This window comes from Cyanistes caeruleus, chromosome 6 (genome assembly GCF_971803275.1).
Source record: "Cyanistes caeruleus chromosome 6, bCyaCae1.hap1.1, whole genome shotgun sequence".
In the NCBI taxonomy this organism is placed as follows: Eukaryota; Metazoa; Chordata; class Aves; order Passeriformes; family Paridae; genus Cyanistes; species Cyanistes caeruleus.
This window is the reverse complement of record NC_141706.1, coordinates 45,793,133-45,809,796: the sequence shown is the minus strand read 5'-3', so window position 1 is coordinate 45,809,796 and position 16,664 is coordinate 45,793,133. Positions and strand designations below refer to the sequence as shown.

Here is a 16,664-nt window from a genome sequence, read left to right as displayed (position 1 = left end):
TGAGGAAGTCACTAGACTGGACTTGGCCTATTTTGTGTTCTAGATGCAGCTGTGATCCTCGGCTGTGTGTCTCACCGAAGGGACCTGATGTTTTACATTATTGGTAAGTGAAGGAAAGGCTGCCACTGTATTTCATGACCTCTCCATAGGCTTTAGAAGTGTTTCTTGAAAGCCTTTGATTTAATTTTAGTTCAGAGTTTATCCAACAAACATGAAGTTACTGTCACCTCACACTGTGCGCTTCATCTGGCAGACTTGCCTCTTGACCATTCTTCTTGATCCTAAAGTCCTTTTATTGGCCTAATTCCTAAGCCATCCCCTTACTTTTTCTTCTGAGAACTAGTGGAGGGTAGTTGCATCTGTGATGCTTCTTAATCCAGCCATAATGTGATATGCAGAAGTTGTCTGGTTATCTGTTTCCCTGAAAGGAATCTCTGTAGTTCTAACTTGCTACCTGAAAGGAATTCTGTGTCTTTGTTGGGATGTCTGCAAGCCTTACCTGAGACTCTCTGCCACCTTTAACTATTTCCTTTGTTTGCAGTCATTTGCAGAGTTTTAAGAGACTTGATATTTTCTAACCTTACTTGTGTATCATAACACAAACAATAAATATTCACACAATAGCATCTGCCTTAAATACCTAATTTGCATTTGAGTGGAATATCATTAACAGAAAGGCATCTTTGGCTGATACAGAGGGGCTTTTAGAGCGTGACTCAGCCATCTTGGCTTCTGCAACCACCCTTTGTTCTCTCCCTGCTGCAGGTGGGATCACAGTATCTGTTGTAGCTTTCTTCTTCACCATTAAGTTCCTCTTTGAGCTTGCCGCACGTATAGTCAGCTTCCTTCAGCATGAGGACCGGGAACGCCGCGGGGAGCGAACTATTTATGACTACGTGCGAGGCAACTACCTGGATCCCCGGTCCTGCAAGATCTCCTGGGATTGGAAGGACCCCTATGAGGTGGGCCATAGCATGGCCTTCCGAGTGCATGTAAGGCAATATTTTTGTTTCCATGCAGCTTTGTGGGCAGGAACAGAGGTCTGAGATAGGAGTGGACTCTTCAAATGTGGCTTTTTGTTGGGGCTAAGCCAGACGTAACTGAGGAGTAGTCAAGCTATCTGTGGTTTTACTTTGTTACTATGTTGCAAAAGTCTGTAAGTGTATATTTGAGGTTTGCACTTCTTAAAGTCTCATCTCCCTCACTTCAGAAGTCTCTCAAGAGGCAGAGGAGGCCAGGCTTGTCCTGTCTGCTGCTTCCTTTACTGGGAAGTGAGTAGGCTGAGCCTTGCCTTCAACAAACGTGGTGCTACCTTTTGGTTGTGCAGCTGAAGTTGAGGGTGTGGGAATGGGCATTTTACCAACCTAAGAGCTGTAAAGCTTCATAGCCACTCCTCATTAACTGCAAAATGGATTGTTATTCTGTCAGACCTGTAAAAGCTTGCCAAGGACTCTTGTTTACCTCTAAACCCAAAAGGCCAAGTGTAGGGGAAGTAAGATGAGTGAACATGAGAGTTTGGAGCTATGTGGAGAAGGTTTGATCAGGTTTTGCTGGGCTTATGTGCCTATCTTTCTATCCCACCTTCCCATCCAAGAGGGTATCAAAATAAGAAGAAAGGTTGAGCTAGGTTGCCATACCCATCTCTCTTGGGAAGGTGAAGAAAACCCTTCTGCTTGATGGTGAGTGAAGAGTTCTAACTCCAGGACAGGCAGTGGAAAATGCTGAGGAGAAGGGGGCTTGTTCTATTCCCACTATTTAAATTTATTTCCTTCACCTTGCTGACACTCATGAGCTCCAGCAATGTGCCTTTCCACTTTATGCTTGTTAGCCATTTGCTTAGCCCTTTATTCTTCAACAGTAGCTTTGCATACACTAGTTTCTCCTGATGTCAATCAAGATGAAAACTACTTCAGGCCCCACACCCTCTCTTACCTAGAATCAGGGAATAACAGTAACTTTTTTCTGACCGCAGGCTGATTGCAGATGATAGGCAGGCTCTGGCCAACAAGCTGTTGGCTCTTGAAGAGCCATGTATATAGAGTTTCAAGGTGTAGCTCTTTCCTTGTAAAGAAAGAATACATAGAGGTATGTTCCTTGTAAAGAACTAGAGGTATGTTACCTTCTGAGATTGTCCAGGAGATCAGTTCAGTGATGAAGCTGCCTATGACTTTATCTAACATGTTGTTTTCATCATGATGCTTCTTAGCAGTAAAGACTGGGTCAGCTCCTTAGGTCACCATCTTCATCACACTCTTTTCTGTAACAAATTGGTAAGAGTTTTTTCAGAGCTTAGCTGTACAAATGAACAAGATCTGCTTGTTTCTCTGAAAGGGTATGGCTTTACTTTTTTCCTTTTGCTGGTGGGCTCTCATGATTTCTGCTGTAATATTGCACTACAAGTGCAGATGGGAAATGCCTGGAGGCATGTTCTTTTCAGGGCATGCATTTGAACCCCTGCACAAAAGTGAATGGGACTGTTCAATGCCCTCTTGTCCCTCTGTTCAATTTGGAGAATACAGTCTGTGTGACAGAGATGTCTATTAATTATTTTTCCTTTTCTGAGCTGAGGTACTTGCCCTGCCCTAAGGCAAATTGTTTTCTCTTCCTCTGTGCTCTGTATGTTTTTGCTGACCTGGACTTCTCTGTTTCCCATGCAGTTATACTATAAAAATGGGCAGCCCTTCCCTGCTCACCGGCCTGTGGGGCTGCGAGTTCACATCTGCCATGTGGAGTTAGCGATTGATATTCCTGTAACCCAGGAAGTGCTTCAGGAGCCCAATTCCAATGTGGTGAAAGTGGCTTTCACTGTGCGTAGGGCTGGGAGATACGAAATCACTGTAAAACTTGGTGGCTTGAATGTGGCATACAGCCCCTACTACAAAGTTTTCCAGCCAGGTAAGATCTAAGTGGCCCTTTAATGACTCAAAGTAGACTTGGAGATATAGGAGGCCTGTAGGTAAATGTGTTTCCAGCTTAAATAGGTAGGTGACAGGGAAGGGTTTAACAAACTTCACTATTTTCTTCCTGTCATGTGTAGATCCCAGAAGCAGACCCATGAGTAAAACATACTTGTGACTACCAGTACATAACAAAACAGAAACTGCTTTATAGAACAAGTTATTAGTAGTGCTTAAAATCCCTATCCACTTCTGTCACATTCTCTGTTTTGTAGTAACTTCTTCATAATCCATCTAGTAGTCAGAGAGTGTCTTTTGTGAAAGTATTGAGTTATTTGTATCTGTGTTGGAGATGCTGTAATAATTTGCCTCTTTCTGAATACCCTACTCTATCCCTATAAGCTTCTGGAGCAGTTGCCATTGATACCTTTGATTACACACTTATGTAAAAACATTTCCTTTTTGTCCATCTAAAATTTGTTTTCTTCTACTTTTGTTTTTTTGACCCAAATTAGCATCTTTTATGTTTGATGTACATGTCATTGAAAGGACCTCTGTTCATTGCTTTGTGAATAAATATACAGCTTGCTAAAGTACCCCTTCAGAAAGAAGCTTGGGTTTAACCCAAATAAAGTTTGATTGGTAAGCTGCATTTGCAGGTTTTCTTAGGTGTCAGCTACCTTATATTTTGTGTGTACAGTGGGAGCAAATTCCTGAACAGAAAGTTAGAATGGTGAAAAAGCATTCTTTAGAGTACTAGTAACTTAGTTTACTTTAGTAAGTCTGATTCAAGGCACATGCTATGCACTACACCATACACTTAGATGCTCAGATACTTGGCTTTTTTTAATGTAGGGGCATAGAATGTGTTTAGATTTGACCCATTTTCAAGGGTATTGTGCCCCTAGTTGCTTTTCTTTTGCTTTTTGTAGCTTCACATTAGAATTTGTTTGACTGTAAATTATTGTTGTCTGCTTCAGGAATGGTGGTTCCCTCCAAAACCAAAATTGTCTGCCATTTCTCCACTCTGGTGCTGACATGTGGGCAGCAGCACACTCTGCAGATAGCCCCCAGAGATGAGTATGACAATCCCACCAGCAATTCTGTGTCCCTGATAGATGAGCACAATTACAGCCTCTCCATCCATGAGGTGAGTGCAACCTCACCCCTTGCTGCATGACTTCAGATGAGCTGGAGAGCTCCTTTTATTAATTTGTTTTCTGTTTAGCTGGGTCCTCAAGAAGAAGAGAGCTCTGATGTGGTGTTTGAGAAGTCTGTGGTGTCCAACCGGCAGACTTGCGAGGTGTTCTTCCGACTCACCTTGCACTCTAGGGGGTGTTTCCATGCCTGCATCTCCTACCAGAACCAGCCCATAAGCAATGGTGATTTTGACATCATTGTTCTAAGTGGTGAGTCAAGACCTAATCAGTGTTATTTCTCCAGGTGTCCTCTTACAGTGTGCTTTGCACAGTCATGTAGCAGAGCTATTTGTGGCTTCCCTGCAGACTGGCCATGCTTACTTGCTAAAGGAAAGCCTATTCATTTAAAAACGCTAAGGTAAATGAACTTGCTTGTAACAGGGGAGATCTCTGGGGGCTGATACTCTGATCCATCAGCAGATAAAAACAAGTGTTTTTCCCCTATTTCAGGAGGTTTACCTCTGAAATTAGGCAATTTTTATTGCTTGCTAGTTGTTGACATCTGAGCCAGTCATGTATTGTGTCTTAAGTCATATGGAGGAAGAACACTTCATGTAACTTACGTGGTTTTTTTGGTTTTTTTTCCACCATGTTGTAATTCCTGGTTTCTTCAGGAGTGAACCAGACTTCAGTGTGGCTGTCAAGTGGCCATGCCTTCAGCCTGGTGCTCTGAGAGAGAGGTTCTCAATGCCTCTTTTCTTCAACCAGTCACTAAACAAACTTCTTGAACTTGGCCATCTTGAAATCTTTTCATCCCACTCCTGGGCTCTCTTTATCAAAGTTTCATTTGACTGGGTTTTCCTTTGGATGTGTAACCTTTAATTTAAAATCAAGGCTACTGATTTGGTCGTGGCCAGTGCATTCTTTTTCATTCTTGTTTCCATTAGGATTTACACAACTCTTTCATGTCTATTCCCTCAGAGAATGAAAAGAACATTGTAGAACGCAATGTGTCCACCTCAGGTGTCAGTATTTATTTTGAAGCTTACCTTTACGATGCTCCTAGTTATACCAACACTCAGTGGCAACTTCCACCAATGCACCTGAGCTCCTCCCAGCGCCGTCCTTCTACTGCAATTGAGGATGAAGATGAAGATTCTCCTTCTGACAGCCAGACCCCTGAGAAGGTGAAGAAGCCTAAAAAAGTGTACTGCTATGTGTCACCTAAGGTAGGTATCATAAAGTTACCACACTTGAGTGCATGTTTGAAATATGCTGTAACTGAAGAGCTTCCTTGTGCTTTATATCTTAGCTTCAGATTTGGTTAAAAAATTTGCTTATGGCAAATGGGGAGCTTGTGACTGAGGATAATGTTAAAATGAGCCTTGGCAGTTTTAGGAATGTATTTTAGAACTTGAAGTTTTAGGATTGTGTTTTTAGATTTTAGGATCTTTATAGGTCTGATCCAAATCCTACTGGACATTTTCTTGCTGATTGCTCAGTAGATATACTGTTTGCCTTTCCTTTGCTTTTTTCAGGTCAGACCTGAAATTCCTGTTCTCAATTTCTGATACTTGTAAATTTCAACTTAAGAGATTCTCACCTTCTTGGATTTTATATCTTTCTCATGTTTCTGGAATGTTTTGCTGAAAAGGAAAAGACAAAAAATGATCTGAGATCAAAGGGTAAATTTATAAGTAGAAGAAACAGGAGAAACTGAGGGTTCTCTTACAATAAGAACACATTAACAGTAACCATTTTCCATTATTACTGCCTAAAATGTTCAGAAACTAGAAAGACAATTCCTCTAAATCTAATAATGAATTTAAATTCATTTTGTTCAGCTATCTCTTCAAATGCATTTTGGAAAATGTAGTGATTTATACCAAAGTGAAAGACTAATCCAGAAATTGCTTTCCTGCCAAGGGAGAAAGAAGTCTGTGAAGCAGTTATAGGATGGAGGGAGCTGCTAGAGATTCCTGAATCTGTACTGCACATGGCTCTAAGAACTGATTTTGGGTGCTATGTCCCTGTGAACTCAGCATCCTTTCAACCTTGGTATATTGTTTTGGACTTCCATTCTCTTTTCTATTGCATTACCTGGTAAAGCAGATCACCAGAAGTGGGTACTTTTAGAAGCTCCCTTTGGGTGGCCAAGTTGTAAATGTGATTTTTAGGCTTGCATAATTGTATCCCTGAATGTCTCTGTGTATAGAAATAGAAACAGTAGAAAACTGTTACCATGCTGCTATTTTAAAGAGTTGCTGTCCATATTTGGCTTGTTTGTGGATAAATGCTGATTGTCAATTTTTCCAGTCATTGCAGCTAGGAAAGGTTTGTGTAGGAAATGGTTTTCTTTTGTCTAAAGATGCTAAAATTTTAACTTCTTTTCCAGAAGACAGGAGTTGCACAGTTAGTATTTTTTTTCTGGCAGAAATACACTGAGGATAAATTTCTGCAAATCTCATAAATTTAGCAATTTCAAGTGCTTTTTAAAAGACGTTTGAAATGGTCGTGAAAATTTGGGAGTAATAGGAGTAGTCTGTTGGTGTGACTTTGACAAAAACCTTTTTGTCAGTGCATTAGAATCTTGTCCTGAATTTAGCTTCTCAAGTGTACTTAAGATTACTTTCCAATTCAACTGGTGACGTTCTACTGAACACAATAGCTTACTGCTATAAAATCTGTGTCATGCTGGCATCCCACATGCGTCATAAATGCACGCAGTGAAGTCTGCTGTGGTAAACGCAACAAGTTGCTTATAGTTGTGTGGAACTTTAAAGGTTCTCAAGTAAGTATTGTGCCAAATGCTGCAGAAACCTGTTCCTGGGGTTGAAGGGAGGTCTAGCCTTATGGATCTGTCCTCTGCCTCACGTGTTTCGGGGACACCCCTTAATAGATGTGTTACATTTAATGCTTTCTTTTCCTTGTGGTTGCTCAGCAATTCTCAGTGAAAGAATTTTACCTGAAGATCATTCCATGGCGCCTTTTCACCTTTAGAGTGTGTCCTGGCACAAAGGTGAGCCTCTTTTCACATACCTGTCAATGCACCTCCATGTTATTAGCTTGTCATCCTTGTGAATCACAGGCTGTTTTTTCCTTTTGGAGAGAAAGGCTTCCACCCACAGAACAACATTGTGTGGCATAAACTTCAGCTCTGAAATTCCCTCTCAGTGCCTAAGTTTCGCTAGTATTTGTGGCTAGGAGCCAGTCTTATCACTCTTTCCTGCCTTTTGTCCCAATGCTAGGCAAAAATCTTGATTCCTTTGCATTTTTCTTGGTTATTTTCCTCATAGCTTTCCTAAAATGCTGTGATTGTGTCCATTGAAGCCCTCAGACTTGTGTGTGAAGTTTAAAGCAGCGTCCTAAATGGAGTCTGAATGCTTGAAATAGTTTTCCTGTTAACTGCATACACATGGGGGAGCAGAGAAAGTCTTAAGAGCACAGGTGGTGTTGCTCTGTCTACTGAACATACTGTGCCTTCTGCATGATGGGTTTACCCTTTCTTGCATCTTTTTGCTGCTAGTTTTCATACCTTGGTCCTGATCCTGTGCACAAATTACTGACACTGGTGGTGGATGATGGGATCCAACCTCCTGTGGAGCTCAGCTGCAAGGAGAGGAACATCTTGGCAGCCACTTTCATTCGCTCTCTGCATAAAAACATAGGTAAAGGGACAGTGAGGTGGGTGCAGTAGTCAGGAAGTTAGCACTTGAGTCTGCTAGTTTCCCTGGGGAATAGATTGCCAGCACTGAATGACTTCTGATGAGAACTCTGGTTCCTGGAGTATCATGCTTCCAGTGAATGTACTTCATCACAGCAGCTGTTCCTTTTCAGCTTGGCTTCTCTGTCAGGCTCTTTGAAAGTGCACCTGTGAATATGAATACCGGCAAGATTAATTGCAAAACTACCTTGAGAGTTCTGTCTCCAAACCTTGCTGTGGTAAATGCACTTCTGGGCTCTAAAGCTGATCTGTGCAGTTAATCTTAGGAATGCTCTCTAGATGTTTGAGGTGTTGACAGCTCAGGCCTCACCCAAATTGTCACTCTTCTCAGGAGGCTCTGAAACTTTCCAAGACAAAGTGAACTTCTTTCAGCGAGAGCTACGACAGGTGCATATGAAAAGGCCTCATTCAAAGGTGACGCTGAAGGTCAGCCGCCACTGTCTGCTGGAGTCGGTGAGTGTATGAGTGATTTTCCTTTAGCCCAGTGCTTCCTCCATCCTTTTTATTCTGCTCAGTGCCTAAAGAAGTCCAAAATGGAATGTGCTAGGGAAGCCATGCTAAAAATGGTTAGTCCCTCTGTTTCAAGGCAGATGCCAGCAGGCAGCTTGAGGAGTTGTTAAACATTGGAAAGGACTGCTCAGGGAGGTTGTGAAGTCATCATCCTTGGAAGTGTTCGAGAAATGCCTGGATGTAGCACTTAGTGCCATGGTACAGTTGATGAGGTAGGGATCAGTCAAAGGCTAGAATCTATGATCTTAGAGGTCTTTTTCAACTTGAATTATTCTGTGACTCTGTAAAAGGATTCATAGCCTGTGAAAGCAGGAAATCTGCTGATGCTACTCTGTCCCTACTTTACATTGGAACTCAAGGCCTGGAGAAAGACTGTCTACTTCCCTAGATCTGGGAACAGAACATAGAGCTCCTGTGTCTTTATCTACTGTTTTTTGGGCAGAGAGCCATTCAGCAAGATAAGCTGTCAAGTCAGATGTTCCTGAGCTGCATGCAATGAAACTCTTGCAGCAACGGGCTACTAGTTGTGGTTCAGAGTGATGATAAAATATTCTGTATACAGAGTCCCTTAGTAAAATCCTCACCATTTCTGACCTGTTGTGTTTCCAAAATAGAACTTAGTCATTCATATAATGCAGTGCTTAAGTGACATTCTAAATACTTTGTATGCTGGGAAGGCAGTTATCCTGACTTACTGTTTCCACCTGTGTCTCACAACAGTAATGTTGTAAAGCTGGAAAGAACATTTCTGAGGAAAACAAGAGTGGCTGGGATTTCTCTTGATTTATACTCAGTAAATCTGTGTTTCAGAATATTTTCTGCATATAGCAGCTTGCAGTGTTTATGAGATTATGTTTCAGTTAATAGCTTGGACAAAATTACTTCATTTCTAAACAGTATTTCCATGACTACTTTTTCCTATTACTTTGGAAATTCCTGCGCTGTCTTGAGCATTGTTACGGTCTAGTAAAACAAAATAAATCCTGTGCCATAATAACAATGATGATGATAATAATAAAAATAAATATAAGCTCTAGTGACCAAGGTTGATAGGCACAATGAACGTGTTTAGTCCAGGGGCATGAGTAGCATGATGTTCTAACCTCTTTGAGGATAAACTAAGCCAAAACTACCTCTATGACTGAAGACTGCCATGTAGTTTTTTTAATTTTCTTTAATTGGAGTCCAGAATCAGGGCACAGGAAATTTTAGACACTTGGGGTATTTTATTACTTGTTTGCATCGTGACTTTCTGGAAGTATGAACTCAGTAATTCTCTTCAAGCTATTTTGTAGTGCTCTTTGAAACATTCCTATTTTAAATCTAATTCGTGGGCTGAAAGTGCTTTACATAAATTGCTCCTTCCCACAGGCATTTTAATACTTCAAACAATACTTTGCAGCTTTGAGAGTGATATTTCTGTGCTAAGACCTCACACTGATTTTAGATGAGCAGTATTTTATGCGGGTAACGTGTCTCATAACAGAAGATGAGGAATTGGGTTCTGTGGCTTTGGACAAATAAGAATTAGGCCTTAGGTGCTTCTAATTTTCACTTTTATACTTCTGAGTTCTAGACTATGGGGGTTTTGCATTTGCCTGTTCACATGTACAGGACTGCATATTGAGTATGGGGTGCGTATGGGTATTCTCTTTTTCTATTTTTCAGTCTTTTAAAGCAACACGAAATTTTTCTGTTTCTGACTGGAGCAAAAACTTTGAAGTGATTTTTCAGGATGAAGAAGGTGAGTTATCCTGTGAATATATATGCAGAAGAAACAAAAGAAATTATGGCAGAGTAGTTTTAGTCTGAAATTCTGATTTCTTGTAGTATGTCCATTCTTCTGTGGCTTTCCAGCCCTTTGATTTTCTCACAGATGTTAGTGAATTATCCTGCTGGTGCTATTCGATACCTACATAGGGACCTGAAGCCTTATGTAAATCCTGCCCCTCCACGCCTAAAAAAAACCAAACCAGAAACCCAACTAGGACTAGGTTTGGGAGAAGAACCTATAGTTTTGCAGTCCCTGTTTATTGCTACAGAGCTGTTCATTGCGATGAACCCTTGTGTTGGGTAATACTGAGCAGTATGCATGAAACTCTTGAACTGATGACCCAGTTTGGATGACCAAACTTGTTTTATTTTGTAGCTCTGGACTGGGGAGGTCCACGCAGAGAGTGGTTTGAGCTCATTTGTAAGGCATTATTTGATACCACCAATCAGCTGTTCACCCGCTTTAGTGATAACAACCAGGCCTTGGTGAGTCTGCAGTTCCTATGCTGAATGCACAGAAATGTGACCATTGATGGTTAAACAGTGCTGCTGTTAAGTGGTGTGCTACATTGCTCATTCTTTAGCTTGCCTTCATAGTCCCTTCCTGTGCCTTTCTCAAAGCTTTGCTTAATGATCTTAACTCATTGAAGTGCTGAAGAACTGGCTGGATGAACAGTAGAGGGTGGCAAGTCAGCAGGGAAGGCTGGATTTTTGGGCAAGAGGAGGTGACATCAAAGTGTTTAGAGGTTTTGTTGGGTGTGAATATTTCAGACTCCATTTCTGCTCTCATACAGCTTCTTGCCTGTGCATGAGAAACATTTCATGTTCTTCCTATGCAGGCTTAGGCATTTTATTTCTATTGCTTAGCTTTGAGGACATGACACTAAAGCTCCTTGGCCAGCTTGAGAGATGTAGTGAGTTGAAATGGTCTCATATTTCCTATTTGTGCTAGTCAGTCTGGTGCTTGGATATTTCAATTTGCTTCTTCTTTGCAGGTGCATCCAAACCCAGGGCGTCCCACATATTTACGACTCAAAGTATATGAATTTGCGGGCCGCCTAGTAGGAAAGTGTCTTTATGAATCATCTCTGGGAGGTGCTTATAAACAACTGGTTCGAGCTCGCTTCACTCGATCCTTCCTTGCTCAGATCATAGGACTTCGCATGCATTACAAGGTAAAGCTTCCCAGCCCTGTCTGAAGCCTGTGTTAGTTTGGGGAGAAATTGAATGTTGAACCCAGAATTCTGGCTAACAATGTAAGGGCTTTTTTTGTTCTTCCCTCTATGTCCCCGTTTTCTTATTCTTTCACGCAGTATTTTGAAACGGATGACCCAGAATTCTATAAATCCAAAGTGTGCTTCATACTGAACAATGATGTGAGCGAGATGGATCTGGTCTTTGCTGAAGAGAAGTATAGCAAAACAGGACAGCTGGAGAAGGTGAGGGAAGCAACTCCTGAAAGTGGGATAGTTTAATCCCTATTGCCTGCAGCAGTGGGGACTGAGAACTCTGCTATGCCCCAGAAAATTGAGCCTACTCTGGGTTTCTTGTGTTTGGGAGTTCAGATTTGGGGAATGCTACTGATCACACTCAGGCCAAGTGTTCTGTTTGCAGGTGGTTGAACTGGTGGCAGGAGGGGCTCAAGTACCAGTGACCAATGAAAACAAAATCTTGTACCTAAATCTGCTTGCACAGTACAGACTGGCGAATCAGGTTAGAGAGGAGGTGGATCACTTCCTGAAAGGTAACATGCTGCCTGCTCCCTGCTCCTGTCTGCCTTTATGTCCCAGGGCATAGCACATGCTGCTCTTCTCTTCTCTTCCAGGTCTTAATGAGTTAGTTCCTGAGAACCTCCTGGCTATTTTTGATGAGAATGAGCTTGAGGTAATCGCTGCCTCCCTAAGCAGCTCTACCTTTACTTCCCTTCCTGTCTGACAAATGGAGTGCTTTTTGGATCTGGGAAAAAGCCAAAATGTTTATTCTCTAAGCACTCTAAACATCTGCAATGTGCACAGTAGCTGTTGCCTTGTTTCCTGGGCTCCTGACTTTCTGACGGCAGTTTCTTGCCTTCCAGCTGCTTATGTGTGGTACTGGAGATATCAGTGTCTGTGACTTCAAGGCACATGCTGTAGTGGTAGGAGGATCTTGGCACTTCCGTGAGAAGGTAAATGACAGGGTTTCTCCTTCTTGCTTGTCAAAACCAGTCATCACAAATACAACAGAATTGGTTGGAATTTAGGTTTTCAGAACGGCTAACTGAAAAATTCAGGGGTCAGGTAGGACTGTGCACATTACGATATAATGTTTCCCCCTAGAGACATCCCTTCAGCCTGGCTGACTAGAGCTGATGCTTAATCAGATACCAACAAGTAAAAATTGTCAGCAGCGGTCTCTTTAAAAAAATCCAGCAAAGCTCTAATTAAGAACAGTTCAGCAGAGAGTCAGGAGGAGTTGGTGGGAATTACTGCTACTGAAAATGTTCATGGTGATATACTTATCTCTAAGAAATGCTTGAAAAACATGCTTGCAGCCCACATGTAGTGTTTGGAGTTCAGTGCTGTGGTACTACTGATGTAGTAGCCTAAATTTGTACCCTCTAATGGTTCTCATCCCTTTCTGCATTTCCCAGTGGGAGGGGTATGGGAATAGTAGCAGCTTTGTTTAGAAAAATAATGGAAGCTGCCAAAACACCCCACATGAAAAGAGATGAAACTTGTATTTTCAATCTGTAAACACTGGGATGGTTCCACTTGCCTGAAGAAGTACCAGATGATGTGAAAAACCAAAACATTAACATAGTGTAAGAAGGAAATGCATTTTCTGCATTGTAAACCTACCTCATTGCCTAGGCAGGTACTTCTAAAAATAAAATCTCTGTGGGGAGAGCAGAAGCAGAAGAATCCTTTCTGCTTTAAGGGAAGGGATTGGTGGGAGACAGTAGTGTGGGACATCTCTTAACTTAGTTTAGGAGCTATGTAATACTTGCCTCTATGTGTCACCCTGGTAAAACAAATGAGTTCTGACTGTTAATAGAACACTTGCTTGTGAGTGCAATTTACCGATATTCTTACAAGTTGCTAATACGTTTGCTTGATTTCCTTGGCTGACCTGTGTTTACCTTTCTTGGTTTGTAACAGGTCATGAGGTGGTTTTGGACTGTGGTCTCTAGTTTCACACAGGAAGAGCTGGCCAGGCTTTTGCAGTTCACTACTGGTTCCTCCCAGCTGCCTCCAGGAGGGTTTGCTGCACTCTGTCCATCTTTCCAGATCATTGCAGCTCCAACTCACAGTACTTTGCCGACAGCCCACACCTGGCAAGTATCCTGGGGTGGTAGGAACTTTCTCCATGGTGCCTTTGGGAATGACACCAGCTAGTTGTGGACAAACAATGTCGTGTGTGATGCTTGTGTCAATCCGTCTAAAGTCAGCTAATGGGGATGGTTCCCTCTCAGACCTAGTTTGAATGGTATTTTTCTTTTGTTTTACAGTTTTAACCAGCTGTGCCTCCCTACTTATGACTCCTATGAAGAAGTGCACAAGATGCTGCAGCTAGCTATCAGCGAGGGTTGCGAGGGATTTGGCATGCTGTGATTTCCCTTTCCCAGGAGACCATTTAGCCTCTCGGCTCTTTGTGGCAAGACCCAGGTTCAATCCTCTGCTTGTTCTCCTTCCCTTGGGCAGTGAAGGCAGAGCAAAGACTCCATGTAAAGGAATTTGTCATCCAGAAGATGTCATGTGGCCTTTCTGTATCCCAAATATGTCATCAAGAGCTCATCTTTTCCCTTTTCCTCGTTCTCCCTTTGGTTCAATGTGAAAAAAGCAAAAGGACTGGTGCATTTGTCAAGGAAATATTGCACTTGATTTCCATGCACCCTGTATACCCATCCTTCTGTAAGAAGATGAAGTTCATAAGCAGAAGTTACATTGAGGTGCAGGAGATCTGCTGAGCTGCCTTTACTGTAGCTCTCTAGGAGGAAGAGGGAAGACCAGCATGGAGCTCTGCTGGAAGCCTTGGCTCATAAGAAGTCTTAGTAACTTCCTTTACCTTGGCTCAACTCCCCTAGTGATGCTCCCTGATAGATCACTATGATCTGTGAGGAAAATAGAGTTGTCCATCCTCTCAGCACCTGACCCAGAAGGGTTTCTGTTCTCCCTCTCCATCTTGCTCTGGATGCTGTTGTTGCCTGTGCCACAGAGAAAAAAGGGCAGTATCCACTGGAGGGAGTAACCCAAAGAGGAAAACAATCTAACTGGAGCACAAGTGCTGGCCCTGACAGTGATCCTGTACTACCTCCGCCAGGGCCCAGCAGCAGAAGCGCCCTTCTCCAGCAGTGGCTGGTAATTAGCCTCTGCAAACGAACTGGAAGAGGAGTTTCTCCTCCATTGAATGTTTCTGACAGTTGATGTTGCACAGGAAGCTATTCCATGCCCTTGCCTTCTCTTCCCTTCCTCAGGAGAGAAAGTATGGGCATGAGTGTGATCCCTCAATGCTGAGCACCAATGCCTATCCCACATTCACCTTCAGGGTATGTATGTTATGTGCAGATCAATAAGCAGCTACAGTGTGCACTGTGCTTGCATTTGTTGTTGGGATGATGCTACTGGGCAGAACATGGTACCTCCACCCCAGCATCCCACAGGATCTTGGCTTCTACCTCTATCATGCAGCAGCCTGAGGCTTCTCTTTCTCTACTGCATTTTGGGCAGAGTGTCCAGGGAGTTGCTGGTGCCTGGAGCGCAGCTAGATTTCTGCCCTTCCAATCTTACCATCTTTCTTCTTCTTTCCTTTCCACATGTTCCATTCAGTGCTGTTAGCTTTCCAGCACAAAATGTTAATTTGAATTTCACTTATGTGGTCACTCAACAGCTTGCATCCACCATTGTCTGGCTTGTGGGGAAAGGAGTGGATAGACCAGAATGAGAAGTAAGTTTATGATTGGGATCTGTTGTAGCTGGCAATCCATTCAGCCCTTCCCAGGGAAGTAAAGGGAAGGGGAATCTGGGAATCTTGATGAGTTCTTCAGCGAAGCAAAATTCAAGATCCTTGCTTTCTACAGTCAACGAGTAAGTCAAAGGCATGCAGGAGTCAAAGTGGGAGAAATGCATTGCTACTACCTGCAGTGTAAGCTTTCACTGGATTATGGAATTGTTGGACTTCTTCCAGAATGGATTCTCAGACTGGCATCCCTGAGCTAATTTTAGAACCTTGTATTGGATAAAATGTCACATCATCCTCTTCAGTCCCCTTCTGCTGTCCTCAGGCTGATCTGGTCAGACTTGAGCACAGTATGGATATTTAAAGTTAACTGTGTGTGCTTTTCAAATATAGCTTAGTTGAATTGACTGTGAATTTGTGGGAAATATTCTACATCTATAAAATGTTTTTAAAGGCAGCATCTTAGTCATTCTTGGGCTGAGTGTGTTATTTCTGTACAGAAAAAAATAAGCCATTTTGGTGCCAAAAAGCAGTCAGCTGAACATTGAGACTACTCAGGGGGATTTCTTTGCCTTGTGAATTCATTCTCTCACTGGCACTGAGGTGCTGCGAGGCTGCCAGCTTGATAGTTGCCACTGTTGTGCTCTGACAGATCACATTAGTAGTGGCTGTTCTCCCTTTTTAAGTGCAGGCTGCATTCTGCAAGGTTCTGACCTTTTCTGGGTGGAGAGTATGGTACCATTTTATTTATACTGCAGGTGGCTTCCATGGTCAGTAGAGTTACAGCTCCTGTGTTCACCATGCCGCTGCTTCAGTGTTTTCTCCAGGGACTGAGAGGAGGTGGTGGTGCTCAGCTTAACTCCAGCTTATTGGGAGGCATAGCTTGGTGTTTTTTTCCATAATGTAGCCTCACCTGGTTGAGGATGTTTTCAGTCCTGTAGCTGTGGGCCAGCTCTGACAGTGACATCTTCCTCAGGAATCTTCTCCCTTCTTCTCTTGAGCTGGCCTTTTTTTATTCTGAGGATGAAGTAGCTGACCAGTGAGTGGACTTCTACTGGAAAGAGCTCCTTAATGCTTCTCATTTCATTGCAGCCAGCACCCAACACTTCCCAGCAGCTGTGAAGATGCCAAGGACTTCCTTCTTAACACAAGTGCAGTCAGGACTGGGATGGGTACTCTTAGTCAACTAAACCCATCCCCTCTGTTTGCACAGGCTGCCCCCATGTTCCTGAGTTCCACCATAATATTTCTAAAGTTATCTCTAGCTTTACACCGTTTCCCAGTACAGTCACTTTTAATGCTGCCCTTAGTGCTGGCAATGGGGATGTGCTTTGGTCACCTATACTTGTATGTTACCTCTGGCAGAGGCTCATTACTTTCCTTTTTTACTCCTTATTTATTGCCACTTAATAGTGAGGCTCTTCTGTAGAAATCCTTAGGATCCTGATACCATCTTAGGTTCTGTGTTTCCTGAAGCTGCTTTGAGGTGCAGAGGGCCTGGCTTCAGCCTGCTTCTGCAGGCCATGTTGCATGTTTATAGAAAACAGGAGCTATGGATGATACAGGTCAAATCCTACTTCCCTCTGGTGAATTTCTGGCAAAGTTCAGCCAAAATTTGGAAGCCTGTGGTTGCAGTAGCTGATTTTGTAAATAGTTTGTATAATAAATAAAATATTTTAAAAATGC

The 16,664-nt window shown here is 42.6% G+C and overlaps 1 protein-coding gene across 6 annotated transcripts in view; it reads left to right on the top strand.

Annotated features, from left to right (window-relative positions):
- AREL1 (apoptosis resistant E3 ubiquitin protein ligase 1) overlaps positions 1-16,664 on the top strand; it is a 22,975-nt gene extending 6,311 nt beyond the window's left edge. For 2 of the 6 annotated variants that reach the window (XM_086893315.1, XM_086893316.1), the window contains exons 3-20: positions 44-103; positions 766-992; positions 2,658-2,895; positions 3,878-4,047; positions 4,126-4,306; positions 5,018-5,265; positions 6,978-7,055; positions 7,563-7,704; positions 8,092-8,213; positions 9,939-10,014; positions 10,420-10,529; positions 11,039-11,218; positions 11,357-11,482; positions 11,658-11,787; positions 11,869-11,927; positions 12,118-12,207; positions 13,181-13,356; positions 13,531-16,664. In XM_086893315.1, coding sequence (XP_086749441.1) covers positions 44-103; positions 766-992; positions 2,658-2,895; positions 3,878-4,047; positions 4,126-4,306; positions 5,018-5,265; positions 6,978-7,055; positions 7,563-7,704; positions 8,092-8,213; positions 9,939-10,014; positions 10,420-10,529; positions 11,039-11,218; positions 11,357-11,482; positions 11,658-11,787; positions 11,869-11,927; positions 12,118-12,207; positions 13,181-13,356; positions 13,531-13,633 — 2,516 coding nt within the window. In that variant the 3' untranslated portion in view covers positions 13,634-16,664. The remainder of the gene's footprint in view (positions 1-43; positions 104-765; positions 993-2,657; positions 2,896-3,877; positions 4,048-4,125; positions 4,307-5,017; positions 5,266-6,977; positions 7,056-7,562; positions 7,705-8,091; positions 8,214-9,938; positions 10,015-10,419; positions 10,530-11,038; positions 11,219-11,356; positions 11,483-11,657; positions 11,788-11,868; positions 11,928-12,117; positions 12,208-13,180; positions 13,357-13,530) is intronic. The other 4 variants (XM_086893317.1, XM_086893319.1, XM_086893318.1 and 1 more) reach the window with 4 other exon arrangements.